Below are 18,715 nucleotides of genomic sequence, written 5' to 3'. Positions count from 1 at the left end.
TCATCTCATTCTTGTAACCATTTGGCTTAAGTGCCTCTATTTCTGAAAACCACACAAATAAACAACTTTGTTCCTTGTTAATCATATAACTGTCCAGAGTGCCTCTTATGTGAAGAAGCTCCATAGCAGTCTAGGGAAACAGAGTTCCTAGATTGGTGGCAGCGAGATTTTAGAAGAATCTCCATGTTATTCACCTCAGCGTTCAATGCCCTGAGTGTTAATTCAGCACATTCCAGCTTAATTAAAAGCATTGGTCAAACATAAACTGAAAACCTCTTTTGTCTTTGGGTGGTAGCCAGTTTACATACTAAGTTTTCCTCAGAATATCGTGTGGGTGACAAAGTCTCTACAGCTTCCAAACATAGTAATCGAATATTTAAATAATAATCCATTACAATTGGTGACACAGTGGTGGGATCTTCCAACTAATGGTGATCCTCTCTACGTGGTAGATTCCCCTCTTATTACAGCTACCATTTGTCTGATATGATTTTTAAAACCTATTAAAACAAAACAGTTTTATGTACTTTTCAGAATTATATACAATTTATTTCTAGAAAGGTTCATTCATTTTTATATCTCTTCAAATTGAGAGCCATCTTTATGCCCACCTTGTACTTTCTATTGAAAAGGGGAAGCATGCTTCCAAATTGACTGATATGAACTGATCCATTCAGGCATATGGTGATCAACAGAAAGAAATATTGGGGCAGAAAAAAGCCCAGTCATTGGAGTCCTTTAGAGATCAATCTCTCTGAATGCACAAGTGAATCACCAACACCTCGGGTGCATCTACATTGTAGAATTAATATAGTTTGACACTATAGTCATTGAAGGAAACCCAACACAATTCCCGCCCTCTGTGTTGATATGTCACATCTGCCTGCTTGCAAATGATCAGCAAGATTTCACATTGCAAGCCCAGCTAGAGTATCCTTGATATGAAATGCTTGGGGGGCCAGTGTATTCCATATTTTGTTTTTCTTCTTCAGATTTTGAAATATGTGCGCATATATAGATAGATAGATAGATAGATAGATAGTTATATTAGAGATGGAACCCAATTCTAAATGCAAAATTAATTTATACACATAGTCATAAGGTAATTTACACAGAATTTTTCTTGTAATTTTATGCACAAAATAATGTTTGTGTTTTGTTCTTATTTTTGTGCATATTGTAGTTATTAATTTACCAAAAAGAGAGATAGTAATATAAATGGAGGTCGGATTTTTTTTGTTGTTGTTGAGAATTAATTCCACTCTTCCCTTCTCTTTAATTTTCAGTGGGATGTTCTCACCTTTGCGCCCATGCTGGCATCATTGGATTGGACCATTATCGAAACAACACCTGCCTTTAGTACAGTGTGTAACTAAAAACTAACTAAAGAATGAGGAGATTTGTCTACTGCAAAGTGGTTCTTGCCACTTCCTTGATGTGGGTGCTGGTGGATGTCTTTCTGCTCTTGTACTTCAGTGAATGTAACAAGTGTGATGACAAGAAAGAGCGGTCTCTGCTACCTGCACTAAGGGGTAAGTTAAAACCGGGCTTATTTTACTTAGGTTTTGGACTTATTTTATGATTACTGTTAATCTCTACCTGGTGATATAATGGGCTTCTTTTATAATGATAATTGTAGTGGTGTGGTGGAACCAGTGCTCACGCAGTTGAAGCACCAGGATGTTTTGATTAGGAAGAACTATGACAGCATGTGGCACTCCACCATTCTTTGGACTCTCTTGTTCCTTTTATGTAATCCCCACTGTAGTTGGAAGGGAAATGGATTTTGCCAACAACAGTGTATCAACATGAGTTATTTTGATGTGTTTGGATATTGATGGGTAAGCATCATTGACTGTATGAAAGATTTGGTTCTGGTAAAGGTGATAGTGACAGGAAATTCTTTCTTTTTAAACTGTAAATCAACATCTCCTTAGGGGGATATGTTATCATAATAACTTGCAATTCAGAATTGATCTCTATGTCATTTTATGTGCTTCTAAGGGTTCTTGGTATCTTAGGTCCCTATATCTCAGGATCTGATCCCAGATTATCTTTTTATCCCAGGTTACCTCACAGTGGGGACTCATATAATACAGTTTAAAGCAGATAATCTGGGATCAGATCCTGGGATATAGGGCAGTGTAGAAGGGGCTTGGGAATACAAATCCTCAGCTTGGGATGGGAATATGTCATTGTCTAGATTAGTGATTCTCAACCTGTGGGTCCCCAGGTGTTTTGGCCTATAGCTCCCAAAAATCCCAGCCAGTTTACCAGCTGTTAAGATTTCTGAAGGCCAAAACATCTGGGGACTCACAGGTTGAGAACCACTGCTCTAGATGTTAGTGAACTGCAGCTTCCACTTTACTTCACCATGGCTATGCTGACTAGAACTGATGGGAGTTGAACTTTGCCTTTTTCACCTTGAGTGATTGTCCCCAAATCCCAATTTCCATAGAAGTTTTATGTATAGGTAGATTTAGGAAGACTTGTCTATGGATAACCATCTAAAGCTGAATTCCAATGTACAGCATGCTTGGAATTTGATGATAGCTTAAAATAGCAACTCTTCGATTTCAGTTTCAATTTGGTCACTTACTAAGGACCATCTAGACAAATTTACATCCATGTATAATCACGGATGAAGACAATTTTGTAAGTGAAAATTTTTCACTGACACAGATGTAAAGAAGTACACAGAATATATTTAAGTTCATGTGCAGTCAGTACTGCTTATAGTCCAAGTATACTGAATAAAGATGTTTTTTTCCCTTATGAAACAAAGATGTGTCAGTTTTTGAAAAAAAAACACAACAGTTATAGTGAAGGAAAATTTGCATCTGAGATTCCGCCTAGCCTGCTAACTTTATTACTTTAATATTGCTGTTGTAAAAAAGGTATACCTCTTAAGACATAAAAAATTCTAGAAAACAGCATATGCTGTAATATGGAATATTACGCCACCTTTAAACAGCTTCATCAGCATAAGCAATTTAGAATGTCGTTTATCCATCCATCCATCTGTAGGAAGCATTATAATCCTAGAATCTATGTCAAAACAATTACGTCACAAACACAATAGTTTTGGCCCGAGTAAACAGTTTACAAAAGATGTGGCAAAATTGCGAGTCTTATGGGAAACTCCATAACAATCTTTGAGTGCCTAGATCTTATTTAAGGTGTATACAAAATGGTTTAAGGATGTACAGTTCTCTCTCTATTAAAATAGTCTTTGATTCTTTTTACCTGAGGCTGGTCCCCAGTCAGATCATTTCATATTATTTAAGCCTTAATGTTTTCCGCTGTATGTAATTATTTATTTACTCTATAAAATATTCATATCCAAACCTGTACCATGGGATCTTAGGGCTGCCTTAAGTAATGCATATCTTGCATTACTGTTGCGTCTCTAGAAAGCTATTGGTAGCATTCTTTGGGGAACCTATTTTGGAAAGAGGCCTACATAGTTATCAGCAGTCATCAGAGAAGGGCCCAAGGAGTCCCCTGGCAGCAAGATTGCTATGAAGTAATAGGCACACAGCACAGTTTCACCAAAATATTATGTCTGCTAAAACAAATGAACACTGTGAAACCATTAGAACATCTCCATCTTGGAGTTGCAGTTAAAAGTATCATTAGCTTTAGGAAGCTATTTGATTTTTTCCCCATGATCTTGGACACTGTCCTAACTACAACTGTGCTGGAGGAAGAATAATGAAAGCAATATATGCATCTTTATGATCTGCAGGTAATCCAGGAGTGAAATTATCAACCATGTTATCAACTATAATAGGGATTTGCCTTGGTTGATAGACACGTGTGCGTAGACACTATTGATCCCATGGCAATTTTCACAGAATTTTCTCCATTCTCCCTACTCATTCCAGTGTAACATGAAACTGGGAAACCTTTATTTTAAGGCAATTCCAGTCAGCAATTTATTCGGGGGGCAATTGGGTTTTAAAAACGCGACTGCACCTGGGCTGAAGTTTGCATATGCCCCAGAAAGTGTGTGCTTTTTTTTGGAGGGGGGAGGGACGTCCACATGTCCTGCTGGGCTTTCCAGCAGGGCACTGGGTTACAAAACTAACCCTTCCAGAAAAGCCTTTAAAAAAGAAAATAACTTACCTGTCAGCCATTCCTCCTTCTCTGGAGCTCTCCTGACATTTAGAAATGATGTGCCAGGAGAATGGGGGGCCAGGAACAATTTTCCTCTTACCCCCTCCTTTCTCCTGGCACATCATTTCTACATACCAGGAGAGCTCTGGAGAAGGGGGAATGGTGGTTAGGAAAGTTCTTTTCTTTTTTGAAGGTTTTTAAAGGGGTTTTGGGAGTGGGTGGGGGTTGTCTTTGGTTTCTTGGGATCCAGGACCCCAAGAAACCTGAGACAGTTATGTAGATGGACACCAGAAGTCACACAGCGGGATTCCCAGTCCCCATCTACACTGAAGCTGAAAATACATGGGTCTTCTGAAAGACCCAGGTCTTTCCAGCTAACAAATAACCTTGGGACAAAGCAGGATGTTCCTGCTTTGTCGTGAATTAATTTGTTTTTACCTGAGGTGTCCAGATGCTCCATGGAAAAACATGGGTGCTTGCGCTTCTAAGTGGCTGTTTGGCTGCACCCTTAATGGATAGCTTCTCCAACATGAAAATCATGTATCTTTAGAAATCAGTTATTTCCCAATGCCACTTAAAATAATTTTAAAAGAACTGTTATGACTGACAATTTTTAAAGCTAATAATATGCCTCTAATCTAAATTCTGGTACTGGTAATGACATTTAAAACCCTAAATGGTGTAGGACAGTGGTAGCAAACCTATGCCAAGCATGCCCGCTCACTTGCCCATCCGTTCACCCCCCACTTCTCCACCCACTCATTTGCCCCCTACTTGCCCACTTGCCTGCATTGCCCCCACCCCCAGCTTGCTTGCTCCCCCTATATATCTGATGAAATGATCCTCTTCTGTGTCCTACTAATGGAGACACATTTCAGGAGAGCATGGTTGGAGGTATTTTCTGCTATGGCACCCTTGTTGTGAAATGAGGGCGAATACTAATTTCATTCTGGCACCAAGTTAACATAGCCTTTTTAAAAACCAAAGCTGTTGGAATATAATGATTTCATTCCAGTTGTTACAGCTCTTCTGAAATAGTTGAGTCTCATTATGTGAATTGTCTTTCAACTAACAAAAAGTAAGATTTGGCTGAGAAACTAAGTATGATGAAATGTCATTAAGGCACAAGGTGGAATACCGAGTTAGGTGAGTGAGAGAACAATATGACCTTTATTTAGGGAGGAGACATTTTGCATTATGAATTCATTTATGCAAAGGTATCGCTCAGTACTTTGAAAAGGAAATGGGTTCTCAATATCTTCTGTTGATGTGATAGTCAGGGGTAATGCTCCAGATTGTCTAACAGGAATTTTAACACTTAACAAACTCAGTAGCTGCCAGACAAACACTGGCATGATGCCATTTCATAAGGCTAAGTATAGTGAGCCATGCTTACAATGAGTCTCTTCCACAAACAGGAAGACGTTGCTGCTGAACTGCCACCTGCCAACATAAGAAAAGATTATGCACCATGGGACACCATTATTAGAATGACTGACAAAAGTCTAAATCTGTTAAGTGCAAAATCAAACCTTCACTGCCTTGCAGTATCCATTCTGGGGAAGCTGCATCCATACAGCTGTTTTTGTTATATTCCATATTAGAAATGAAACTCATGACAACTTTATTGAGCTGTGCTACGAGAAACCATTGTGTTTTCCCCAAACCAATTACAAGGTGTAAAATAGGCAGAGGAAGCAGCATTCAGAAGCAAAATAAATATGATGGAAAGGTAGTTGAAACCAAGGTAAAAAGATACTTAATAAAACTACTTTTGTGCCTACCATTAATACTACTATAACAAGAATAAATGTCAGGAGAGTTATCTTATCCACTGGTGTCAGTGCCTCTTGTTTTGTGTCAACCAAATACAAAAGATACATGCTAAAAAAAAGTAAGTAATCACTTCTCTGGAGATCTGCCTCAAAGAAAATCTGTACTCAGGAACCATCTCCCATAAGCTGAAGATTGATTGATCCAATGTACTTCTGCATATCTTAGGACAGAGTCTTCCAATGTCTGAGTGGATTGTAAGATACATTCTTATAAAATAATGCAGTGACATACACATTTCAAAGGGAAAATCTAAGCGAACCAGAATAATATCTGGATATCCAGTGAAAGTATGGCTCATGTTGAATTTCCAATGAAAAGGTGGATATGTGAATATTGCCTTACATTCAACTTATACTGATATATTCATCATTTTTCTGAGAAGTAATTCACACTTTGATGGTGAATTGAATCTTTCGGTGGAGGAAGGCCTAAAGTCATCAAACCTTTTTAGTTATATAGATGTCAGAAAAATAGCAAGCTCATTGGACAAATTCCTACCTGGATTTTGTTGTCCCCTGGATGTCACCTGGATGTCATAGTAGTCCTTTTCAAAAACAACAGCTCTCCAGGATTTTGGAGAGGATTGAGAATATATGAAATGACTACCTACTTGGCAGATGAAGTATTAAGGGGAAACATGGCATTCTTTGGGGGTTTTTTGCCCCCTGAGGATCTCATCAAAACTGAAAATGTTTACAGACATTCTTCATCCTGTATTGATTTATTTATAAATCAACAACTAAATAAATAATATGCCCCTTACTTTGATTTTATACATAAGACCAGCTGTCATTTCAGAATTTTTTATGTACAGTTGAAATAGCTGTGGCTCTTGCTAAATTAAATTGTCTAATTTGTGATAAGCCCTAATTAAACTGTTTGTATCTTGTGACAAAAATGTTTTGACGTGATTCTTGGATGATTAGTATTTGATTAAATTAGTCAAGTGTGAGCCACCATGGTGTACTGGTTTTAGTGTTGAACTAGAATTTGTGGAGACCATGGTTCAAATCTCTGCTTGGCCATGGAAATGCACTGGGTGATTTTTGGCAAGGCATACTGTGCCATGGTCTACCTACGCAGTAGATAAAAATCACCAACTTTGTAGGCATTATGATCCCAACACATTATATTCTTGATGATTCTCTTTTAATGCAGTTTTTTGGCATTTACTCCAATTCAAAAACCCCTTTTCTTTTACCCCGCAGAATATCCATATTTTTTAACATTTTGCTGGCCCTCTAGGGACTTTATTACATGGGGAGCTGCAAGCACCATAGGACGCTTGCACCCCAGTTGATTCACGGAGCCCCATACTGCCCATCACATGACACACACTGACTCCTGGTGGGGCTCCATTGATCAGCCGGGGCATAAGCATCCTATGACACTGCACCCAGAAAACAGGATGCTCCCCGTGTTCTGTTGGAAACAACTGGGCCAGTAGGTTCTTGTAGGTTTTTTCGGGCTATAGGGCCATGTTCTAGAGGCATGCCTCTAGAACATGGCCCTATAGCCCGAAAAAACCTACAAGAACCTAGTGATTCCAGCCATGAAAGCCTTCGACAACTGGGCCAGTGTTGGGGGAAGCTGTGTGGAAACACTTACCTGCATGTGATGGGGAAGTGTTGCTGCAAGTGAGGCGAGATTTAGGGCTCAGTGATTGCCCCACTGATTTGCCATGGAGGCAGGTGAATCACCCTGTGCGATATCATCAATGTGATGAGGTTGCTAGGTGTCACTGTTGGGGTGAGGAGTCAGTTCTTTCCCAGGTTGAATTTTAATTCGTTTGTTTGTTTAAGATGGTACATATATGTGTATATTTGCATATCAGTGTATCAGTATTTGTATACCCCCATTTAACAGAAAATATGTATATTCATATGCATGATGAAAAAAATTGGAGCACCCACAACTGTGTTGCTGAAATTATTGTAAAGGATTGAAAATTTGGACCACCCCCAAACAGTGAGGTGAATTTGATGGGGAGAAGTATGTAGCTGGTTATGGTGATCTCACTACAGTATATGTGTTGTGTGTGATTTGTATGGCATTAACATGGTCACTGCAGGGCCAAAGTGGACCAGGAAAATGCAGTGTCAGACAGATTTTTTCGTAAGTGTAGACAAACCCTTAGCCTCAGAGAAAGGCAAGGGCAAATCAGTTTGAACAAATCTTGCTGAGAAACTCCATGATGGGTTCATTTTATAGCCGCTACAAGACCAAAAAAAGCTTAAAGGCACACAATAATAACAGAGAATTTAAATGACAGAAAACAGGAATTCTAAACAGTTTCTGTGAAACGTAAAGAACAAACATAGCTTATAATAATTATAAAGTAATTTTAATTAATGACTAGCACAAAGTAATTGGTTATACTAAAGAGGAAGTAAGGCTTGTTTTAAAATTGGAATGATCAGCTGTTCTTCCTAACTCTTAACGAGGAGTTTATAAAAGAAAGACAAAGTAGTTTTGAGCCTCTAATGGGGTCAGGGCAGGTTGTATTTAAGAAGTCCATTTAGCTGCTGCATTTAAAATACCTCTCTGGAATGCATGTGGGTCCCTTTTTATGATAAATCCTCTCTTCAATTGATTGCATGATTTGTAGACCAAACCTGGAAAATTAATCAGTTCTTCCTATCATTTTATAGTGTATATCATTGCATCAAATTGCTGTCTCTGCTAAAAGTTGATGGATCGTTTCAGTATAGAGTGATCAGTTTGTCATCTCGAACTTATTTAGCCAGCTGAGTTGCCAAGAGAAGCCTGAATCAGCAGAAACTTCTAGCATCTGGGGATAAACAGTGTTATGTGTCAGTCTTTCAGGATTTCAAAATGACTTTTTTTGCTACCGTACTGAATTTCGCATGTGTATAAGAGAATTGGCTCACGACATAGATTTTTTTAATTCAAGTTCATCCAAGGTCATTGCTAGATGGCTCATTATAAAAATAATCTAAACGTTATGATAATGCTGTTCAATGGGTTCATAAAATGCCCATTTCCATTTTAATGCCTGTTTCCAAACATAATGACTGTTTCCAAACATTATGATTTGAAGATCTCATGGTGTTCATATTTCAGTGCAATCATATTTTGCATTGAAAGACAAACAGCAGAGATTTGAAACTTGAATAAATAATAAAGCATGTACTTCAAAGTGCTTTTACATCTCCCTCAGTAATCATATCCCTCAGGAGTGGTGAACTCTGGGCCTTTCAAATGTTTTAGACAACAAGGGTCCAGCATCCTTTATTACAGGCAATGTTGGTGGAGTTTCTAGAAATTGAAATCCAAACCACGTAGCGGGCCAAAGTTTCCCACACCTTGATGCCAGGGATTTTATCTAGGACAGTTTCAATATAAGGTGCATTCTTTCCAATAACAATTCTTGCTAAGGATTATATTTTCCATAGAAAAGTGTCACTTTTGGAATGTTAAGACTACTCTACTTGTATCTATTGTGTTTTGACCTTTGACATTGGTATTTCTATACTGAAGAAATGGTACTGGAAGTCTGTACAATTGAATCTATTTTGGACATAATTAGTTGCCTTTGTGTCATTATGTCTTTATTTTGGTTGATGGTGATTTTCTGTTCTGGTCTGATTACCCCATCACATGTTAAAATGCATTTGCTTAGCCCAGTGGATCTCATGATCTGAGCCCCATAGAAAAGATATAAATTGGAGTCACAGAAGGGATGGGCAAGATTGTAATATACTTGATCTGAATGTTACAAGTAGATGTACTGACTTTCTAGCCTAACATTACAACTCTAACTATAGGCTTAATAGCTACAGACCTTTGACCAGTATCCAGTTGTTAGTTCCCAACTGCTGTAGATCTAGGTTCTTGTGGGTTTTTTCGGGCTATATTAGATCTGTAGATCTACTGAATCACTGAAATATATTAGCATTGACGTACTAGTGTATCATTGACTTGGTGGTTTTGCTCAAATTGGGATTAGCAATTGGATTTAGGTAAAAATATTTTAATTTGGCTATTCGATGGCGAAATGGGAATGTATTCAGATGAAATGTATTTAGAACAAATTTCTAATAGCTGTCAGAATGTGTTAGAATCGACATATCTTGTATTGATCCAAAAATGTCACTACTTTCAGAGTAACATAAATGGACATGCTGCTGTTGTATAGAAATGGTATTTGACAACATGTTTCAATTTCACTATAGGCATCAAATTATAAAGCATTTCTGCTTGTGAAGTAAAATGAGCTATGATGTGTGAATGAAACATTTGGAAACTGTACAGAGCTTGGGGATGTGGCCAAGTTTAAAAAATGAGCCATTCACTAGAGTGATTTCCCTACTAATGTATTTTATTTCAGTGGTAGCAGATAATTTTTTTTATAAACTATAGTTGGCTACTATTGTTAGTCTCAATTATAGTAGAGCTGGATGAAACTTCTTGGAAGTCCCATTCATTTCAGTGGGTCTACTTTGGTAAGGAATAACATTGGATTTAACCCTGTCTGGCTGAACTAGAAAATATTTATGTCCCAGTGGTTCTTTCACACATACCTAAAGATTTAAGTTCTGTGAAGAAAATTAGTTCCCACTTAACTTGTACTGAAATACAAATAGCTGTGATGTAGGATTTCACTATGGGTAGGTGATTCTTGGAGAGCTGGAGGTGTGTAAATATTGGTAGCAACATTGGAAATTGCCTTAAATTAAGTTTTGACTATCTATTATAGGTGCATTCAATTTATACTCAGCCTTTCTCCTGCCAAGGGATCCAAGGTGGCTGCTCTTGGGTCTTTAACTCAAATTGTGTACATTGACTATCTGCCATTCTTTAGGATTTTAGAAATAAATCTGTCCCAACATTACTTGGAAATATCAGGGACTGAACCTCTGATCTTCTACATGTAAAACATGTTCTTTACCACTGATTTGTAGTTCTTTCCCTATTGGCAGAACTATTTAAGAAGTTACTACTCATCCCTTACTTTAACCAAGGCCTCTTTCTCTCAGCTGAATAAAATCCCACATTTTCTGCTTTGAACTGGAATATATGGCAGCATGAACTCAGATAACACAATTCAAAGCATGAATTGTGGAATTTTCTGCCTGAGAGAGGCAGTGCCCTGAGAGAGAGGGAAAACAACACTCAGAGAAGGCTCTGATGGCACTTTTAGTGAGAGGATTTACTTACACTTATAACAATTTTTTGTTAAGTGAATTTTCAGTCTGAGATTTCAGTTTGGAATCTGGTGTTGAGTCACATGGCCACAAGTGATGAGGAAAAAAGAGAGCTTTATTACTTTGTTTGTAGGGGTTTCATGATGTTTAGAGAATGTTCTGATAGTGACCTATGTGTCTGGTAGTTTTTAAAACGACGATGAAGAAAGCAGTGGGTGACCTGAAACGTCTGGTCTGGAGGATCTTTTGTGTTTAGCACTCATTGATGTCTGCAACTACCATTGAAGCATGTGAATTGAAGGATTCTCTGGGTGAGTGAAATTTTTTTGCCAGAGTTCAGTGAAATTGTTTGGAAGGGAATATACATTGGAATGTAATTTGAAGTGATGTAGACTGTTAGAAGGACAGCTTTAAAGTACATGGTAAAAAAGAAGAAGAAAGAACTGATGCTTAAAAATGCCTTTAAAAAAGTAACCAAACTTTTGAGGTAATCTGAACTTTGCTGGTTATAAACCTGGAGCGAAGAAATAATTCAAAGATCTTGACTCTTTTTCATATAAGAGTAGCCCATTTGTTTCAGTATATGCTTATATAAAAATCTGAAAACCTCAGGTTCTTCTACATTGTTGAATTAATGCAGTTTGATACAAATTTAACTGCCACTTCTCAATGCTATGCAATCACAGGACTTGTAGCTTTCCAAGTTCTTTAGCCTTCTCTGTCAAATAGTGCTGGTGCCTCACCTTGTTGCCCTATTTTATCTCAATAGCTTGATGTGAGGATGAAATTTAGATAATTCTATGTGATTTCCATGGAAGGTTGGGTTGACAATAAGATTTAATCATTGGCTGTGCAGTGAACACAGTGTTTTTGTGATTGTATAAAAAAATTAAAGACTAAAGCGAAAGAATCATTTACAGTAGAACTTCTACATAAAAATGTCCCAACATAAGTATTACAAATCCTCACTCGGCCTAGAGTGACGTTTTGACATCCGAATGCTGTTTTGACTTGCGAGCAGTGCAAAAGAGGCCTCTTTGCCCTCTAAACTAGTTCTAAAGCAAGGCAGAGAGAAGCAAAAGCTGGATTGGATTCCTAGTTGGTGCAGGTCTGGCTCTTCCTGCAAGCCGGAAACTCCAGCTCCATGTGATTGCTTCTCCTTAAAGTTCTGGGAGGAGCCCAATCCAGAGATTCCACTCCAAAGTTTGTAGTCCATCCTGGTGCAGCAGATCCTAAACAGCGGGTACTGTATGTTTATCTTCAAGAACTGAAAGAAGGAAAGAGAGAGCAAGAGAGGGAGGTAGGCTGGAATTACAGTATGAAGAAAATAATGCTGTTTTGTTTTGCTGTACACTGGCTGACACACATTTTGTTGCCTCAAATGTGTGCTTCCTTACTACAGTTGTTGGAACCAAGCCCTGCCGATCTCTGAACATGTTATACATTATTTATTATTCATGAAGTACATATCCTTATTTAACAACACATGACAAAAAACCAGGGTGGTTTTCAACGGGCCAGAACAGATTAGTAGAATTCTAATGCATTTCAATGGGAAAATTCACTTTGAGATAAGAATTTTTTTGACTTAAGAACACAGTCACGGAGCAAATTAAATTCTTAAGTCAAGGTATCACTGTACTATGAAATGTAGAACATGCTAGTTTGCTGTCCTGGGGGGTGGGGTGGGGGTCAGGGTTATCTTTTGAATACTAGTCATTAACTATAGCTAGCTTTGAAGACAAACCAGGAGTTATTGCTAAGCTATTTCTGAATATGACCATTTCATTTTGGTTGTCGTTTTGACATGTTTCTGATAACCTGTGTCTCAGACAGAATTAACGGAAACCTTCACTATACTTTCTATTTTTATATATACATCTGTATCTATATATATAAAAAGCTCTGCATAAATCACCTCACCAGCACCACTTCATACTGTGAAAGACAGGGTGTTATTATCTCCTGACTGATAGTTTTGAAATGCTCCTATATCTGCCTGATGTTCTTTCAAAGCGATTCAAGCTCTAAGAAATGAAGAAATTAACAGTGTCTTATCGCAGTTCCCTGGCATTCTTGGCAGAAAACACATTCATAGTATTTTATCAGTTTAGACAAGTGTAACATTAAGAATCAAAGTGATAGGCTTACAGAGTGGTTATTACACTACTGATAAAACTTTATGATCCGTTTACAAGGGTGAAAATGAAAACATAACTCTGTTCATCCCAGTAAGTAAGCACTGTTGGATATGGTGGGATATTGATCTGTGTGGCTGTTGAAGGCATTAATGAATTTGTACGTCAACAATGCTATATATGTATGTGCTGCTACAATGTCTTTTAACCTTTTTTTGTGGAGGTAAATGTGAACAGTGCACTTCCACAGGTGAAAAACCTGGCCCAGCCTACCTGTCCAAGCGTATCTCTCCCCCCCCCCCCAGTGAACCACCTTGGAGAGTAAGATTGTCTGGGGAGGCCCTGCTCTCGGTCCTGTTTTCTTCGTGGGCACCACTGATGGGGACGAGAGACAGGACCTTCTCAGTGATGGCCCCTCAGCTGTGGAACACTCTCCTCTGTGACATTAGATCAGCCCCCTCCCTCCTGGCTGTCAGAAGGAAAGTGAAAATGTGGCTTTGGAATCAAGCCTTCGGAGACTAATTGTAGTGCAATGATTGTTGTTGTTGTTCATTCGTTCAGTCGTCTCCGACTCTTCGTGACCTCTTCGTGACGAAGAGTTGGAGACGACTGAACGAATGAACAACAATGATAGATATGGAATATATGCAATGATAGATATGGAGTATATGCAATGACTATTGGAACGGTCCTGGTTTACGATTATGGATGATGTGGTTTTAATAGTGAATGTATTGTTTTTAAATGTTTTAATATGCATTAATTTCAATTTTAATTTTTAATTTAAATGTTCATATGAATTGTATGTTGTTTTAAGGCATTGAATAGTTGCCTATATGTTTGCTATTGAGAAAGGTGAGGTATAGTAAATAAATAAAAACCCTCGGATGAAAATTGTTTTCTTCAGGTTGTTGTGAGTTTTCCGGGCTGTGTTTACTTCATCAAATTACGTTTAAACATTTGACAATGTAAAGTATTAAATTAGTAGAAGAAAGTGTCACGATGCTTGTCGGGTCTTTGGATTCCTCCCTAATCTTGGAAGTTAGATAGGACGTGATGATGATCCAAGTTAGGACCACATAGAATCATACAGTTGGGTTAGACCACAAAGGCCATCAAGTACAACTCCAGTCTGCCATGCAGGAATATGCAATCAAAGCACTCCTGACACATGGTCATCCAATTTCTGTTTAAAAACCTCCAGAGAAGGAGATTCCACCATGTTTCCTGGCAACATATTCCACTGTCAAACAGCTCTTACTTAATGATTAGTGGAATCTATTTTCCCTTAGTTTGAAATTGTTGTTCTGTTTTAGTCTTTGGACCATCAGAAAACAAACTTTCTACATCTTCAATATGACATCCTTTCAACTATTTCAAAATAGATACCGTGTTTCCCCTTAACCTTTTCTTTAAGCTAAAAATACTTGGCCCCCCAAGCTGCTCCTCAAAGGGCTCCTCATTCCAGACCTTTTACCATTATTAGTTAAAATGCAGTGTCAAGAATGCTATATTCTCAGTGAATGATGGCTTGGTTTTGAGCCCAATGATACCTTCACTGCTTGATGCAGATCTTTGTATTTGCCTCTGCCTTTTTTGGTGTTATTGAGACTATGCTAGGCTGTGCTAAAACGAGCTGCCACTGGCATTTTTGACTGCTCTTTTCATTTGCATTTTGCTCAGCTCTGTCTAGCAGCTCTGGGAGTGTTAGTGGTAAAGAATGAAACATGAAATGCTCTTAATCAAATAAAATCATATAAATTTAAATCCCTTATAATTGTAATATTATTTGCCGGATGGAATATAGAACTGACACTGATTTGGAAACACTTTCAACATTAAAATACTTTATATTTCAGGACTGAGGGCCAGCATGGTGCAGTGGTTTGGCCATTGGACTATGACTCTGGAGATTAAGGGTTTAGTTTTCTGCTCAGACATGAAAACTCATTGGGTGACCTTGGACAAGTGACACACTCTCAATCCCAGAAATGCTTGATAGGTTCACTTTAGGGTCTCCATAAAACAGAAATGAGTTGAAGAAATCCAACAACAATAATATTTTGGAACTATTTTAAAAGAAGCTTTGAACATTTAGTGATGTTACTTTGGTCAAATCATGACCCTTGAGTTACTCCTACATGTCTCAGTTCATATTGAACAGATGTGCACATTCCACATTCTATGGCAAACAATTCTTACTGCTTGTATGAAATAGACCTGAATAAGCAGTGACCATCTTCAAAGAACTTGGGTTAAGGAATTCCTGATATGAGGAATAAGATGCTGGACAAGAATTTCCTAACTAGATCACATGTAGGTAATGGTTGGTGATATGCCCAAACCTTGTAGATATTCTCCAATGTTCTTATCAGGCAAAATATTTTAAAAATATTTTTGAAATGCCCCCAACAGTACCTAGACTTGGCATTTTCCAAAAACAGAAAAAATCCCCCCAACAACATTTACTGGACAGAATGGTCCGGTGTCTAGTTTTGACTGCTTTTTTTTTTTTAAGCAGATGGGATCCAGGGAAGAATGAGATTAATAGGATATTTCTATCTACTCATATGAGGATGCTTCTGCTTTAGATGCAGGATACTGGAAGTATTGTAAAAGAACCAGTTCAGGATTTTCAGTGTTGTGGTTGTGGATTCAGGCAGAGCTTCAAAATAGCTTGGTACCAGTAGCATCATATTTTTTATATTTTGTTTTGCTGCAGTTTCATGCACAACTGCCTTATAGCCTATAGGTTGCACTTTGCAAACTTTAGCAATAGGTACTTTTTGTTGATCTGTAAAACTTATAATGAAAGTGAAAATTGGCAAACTCATAAGACCTCAAAATACTATGGGATGCAGTTATGTGGCAAAAGTGGTATTTGCTAAGTGTCTTTTTAAAGGATGAATTTGGTTGTCCTGTACTTGAAGGCATAGCGTGTCCATGTAGCTTGCAAAAATGCCATCTACAATAATAATTTTTGTCATATTATCTCCTGTTTCAGTACGGAAGAAATCTTAGGAGCTCGCATTGCCTAAAGTTGAAAACTGGCATTCACTTGGAAAGTATGTCCTTATACACTTTAGGATATCTTTGTCCCACTTCTGAGCATCATCCTCAGATTAGCCTTGGGATACCCTTGTATTTGACAGTTGTAACTGGAGCCAACTGTGCCCTGTTCTTGCCTAGAGACTTGTGGCAGCAGCAACGTGAGTGATTTCTCTTTCTCAACACTATTTCCTGATGACTATGGCATGATTCAGAGAACATGATAATAGAGGAAAGACAAGTTGACGGAACCTGGCAGCTACTTGCTCAGTTTATTTTGCTCTTAGCTCAGAGATTGTATAACTTCTTTTATTTGGAGAACTCAATTTTTCTTTTCCTGGCTCTCTTTCCAGAAATGTTCAACCATTTCCTAGGGGTTGGATGCATTTTAGTTAGGGTGATGAAAGCAAAACTTTCAGATCCTTTTGCACATCAGCCTGTCATGAGCATGAGTCCTGCTATGTTTATCTGGAGCTTGCCATGTTTATTCTTTATTTATCAGATGTACTAGCTTCTAATAGATATGCATATGTATACTGGATGTTTGGTGTTGTCATGTTTTGATCATACTGATATCAACTGACATGGCTAGTGAACTGCTGGAGAAAAATCTTTATTAGATATGAAGTGTTTATCGAAATCCATCATCACACTAGAGAAAAATCCACTTAACATCCAGTTTCTGCCTCTTGCAGAATTCTGGGGTTTGTCGTTTAGGGAGGAGCCTTTAACCATCTCACTAAACTATAAACCCCAGAATTCTGCAGGAGGCAGAAAGTGGATTTTAAGTGGGTTTTTTCTTTGGTGTGTTGAAGTAGTAAGTCTGGCAAATGTATTCCTCTGGTGTAACTGGCGGTACTATTGGTGAAAAAATAGCTTAAATACTATTCTCCTGAGAGCATAGGGTGGGGGGGGGGGGGCATGTAAAAAGTGTTTTGGTTTAAGAGCTGGGGGCTGTTTAAGAGAAACTGACAAGTGCACAGGCAGTTCCCAGGTTACAAACAAGATAGGTTCTGGAAAGGTAGAAGACAGTACGAAAAAGGAGAGGCCATATTCCTGGCGGATAAATTCAATCAAGAAAGCCATGGCCCGAAATCTTCAAGACCTTAACACAGGTGCTAATGATTGGGTAACTTGGAGATTTCTTATTTATAGAGTTGCCATAGGTCAAAGTTGACTTGAAAGCAGTTAACATCAACTCCTGTGACAACCCCCACGCCACTCTTTCTCCTCATATATCCACACAGCATAATCCTCTGGCTTTTTGTGCATTATTATAAAACAATCTGGAAGGGCTGCTACTGGAGGATGCAGCAGGGAAGCACAGTTCTTATACTCCTGCCATACTGGATCTAGCCCTACATTTTTGTGGAAATCTGATTCAGTTTTGGATTTTTCTACTGACTGCTTAGTTTTGGTTATATTTCTGGAAGCTCTAGGATAAAATCTAAAAAATGCCTATTATCAGACCTTTCATTTGGAGGGGTGAGTGGTGGGTGAGGAGTAATGAACACGCTGCTCTAATGGCTTCATTGGCATAATGTGCTCTCTCCTCCTCTTCCTCCTTTGAATAAATATGCCTTTGTCAATTTTTATTATTATTAGAATGATTTTATGATCAATACTGTATTTTGTCATACTAGTTTCTTCCATATGTCAGCTGCAAATCTTCTAGATTTTATGAATGTCATAATAGCATCATTCTGTGATCATTTATCTCCCTGTGAAAAAGTCATAACTGGAAAAGCCCTTATGTCTCAGTTAAGAGATTGCAATTTATATGAAACAATGATGAGAATTTTGCAGTTTTGGACTTACCGTGTGCAAAATTCACATATTTCTGCACAGGAAACACCATTTTCTGTGCAGTGCAGGAGTACCCAAAAGCACATGAGATGTTTTGACAGAGTAAATCCCAAACTGCAAAGATTCTGATCAGTCTAGGACTTTTGTCAGAGTTTTGACCATTTAAAAATATTTCCAAATATCATTTTCATCCCTAGTAGTTATCTCATTAAATCAGAATGCCGGAACCTTGCTACAAGGGAGATTTCAAAAAATACTTCTCATTAGTGTTTCATTTGTGTTATGCCCATCTTCCCCACTGTCGTGCCTGTATTTTGAAATGACAGATACAGCACATGGATCTCACAGATTAGTGTAGTAGTAGTTTGTTTTATATCTGTTATATAACACCAGAATTCCGTCTAAATCTCCTGGAAATGCAAAATATGTCTAAATGAGAATGCGAAACTAGTTGATAAGTCTAAAATACACAGAAGACCAATTTAGGTAGCGAATAATGTACTTCATAAAAACATGTTGCTATGAAATAAGCAAATCCTAGCATTCCAGTTTGGTGGACAAAATATTCAAATCAAATGGAAATATACTTTTCATGGTCTT

At 38.0% G+C, this 18,715-nt stretch overlaps 1 protein-coding gene across 3 annotated transcripts in view; it reads left to right on the top strand.

The window, feature by feature from the left end:
* The window catches only part of GALNT13 (polypeptide N-acetylgalactosaminyltransferase 13), a 251,043-nt gene that overhangs the window by 26,773 nt on the left and 205,555 nt on the right, over nucleotides 1-18,715 (top strand). For all 3 annotated transcript variants that reach the window (XM_060777134.2, XM_060777115.2, XM_060777107.2), the window contains exon 2: nucleotides 1,287-1,532. In XM_060777134.2, the coding sequence (XP_060633117.1) occupies nucleotides 1,391-1,532 (142 nt within the window). In that variant the 5' untranslated portion in view covers nucleotides 1,287-1,390. The remainder of the gene's footprint in view (nucleotides 1-1,286; nucleotides 1,533-18,715) is intronic.

Source organism: Anolis sagrei, chromosome 1, assembly GCF_037176765.1.
Source record: "Anolis sagrei isolate rAnoSag1 chromosome 1, rAnoSag1.mat, whole genome shotgun sequence".
In the NCBI taxonomy this organism is placed as follows: Eukaryota; Metazoa; Chordata; class Lepidosauria; order Squamata; family Dactyloidae; genus Anolis; species Anolis sagrei.
Note: the sequence above shows the minus strand (reverse complement) of the source record. Positions and strands in the feature narration are given on the sequence as shown.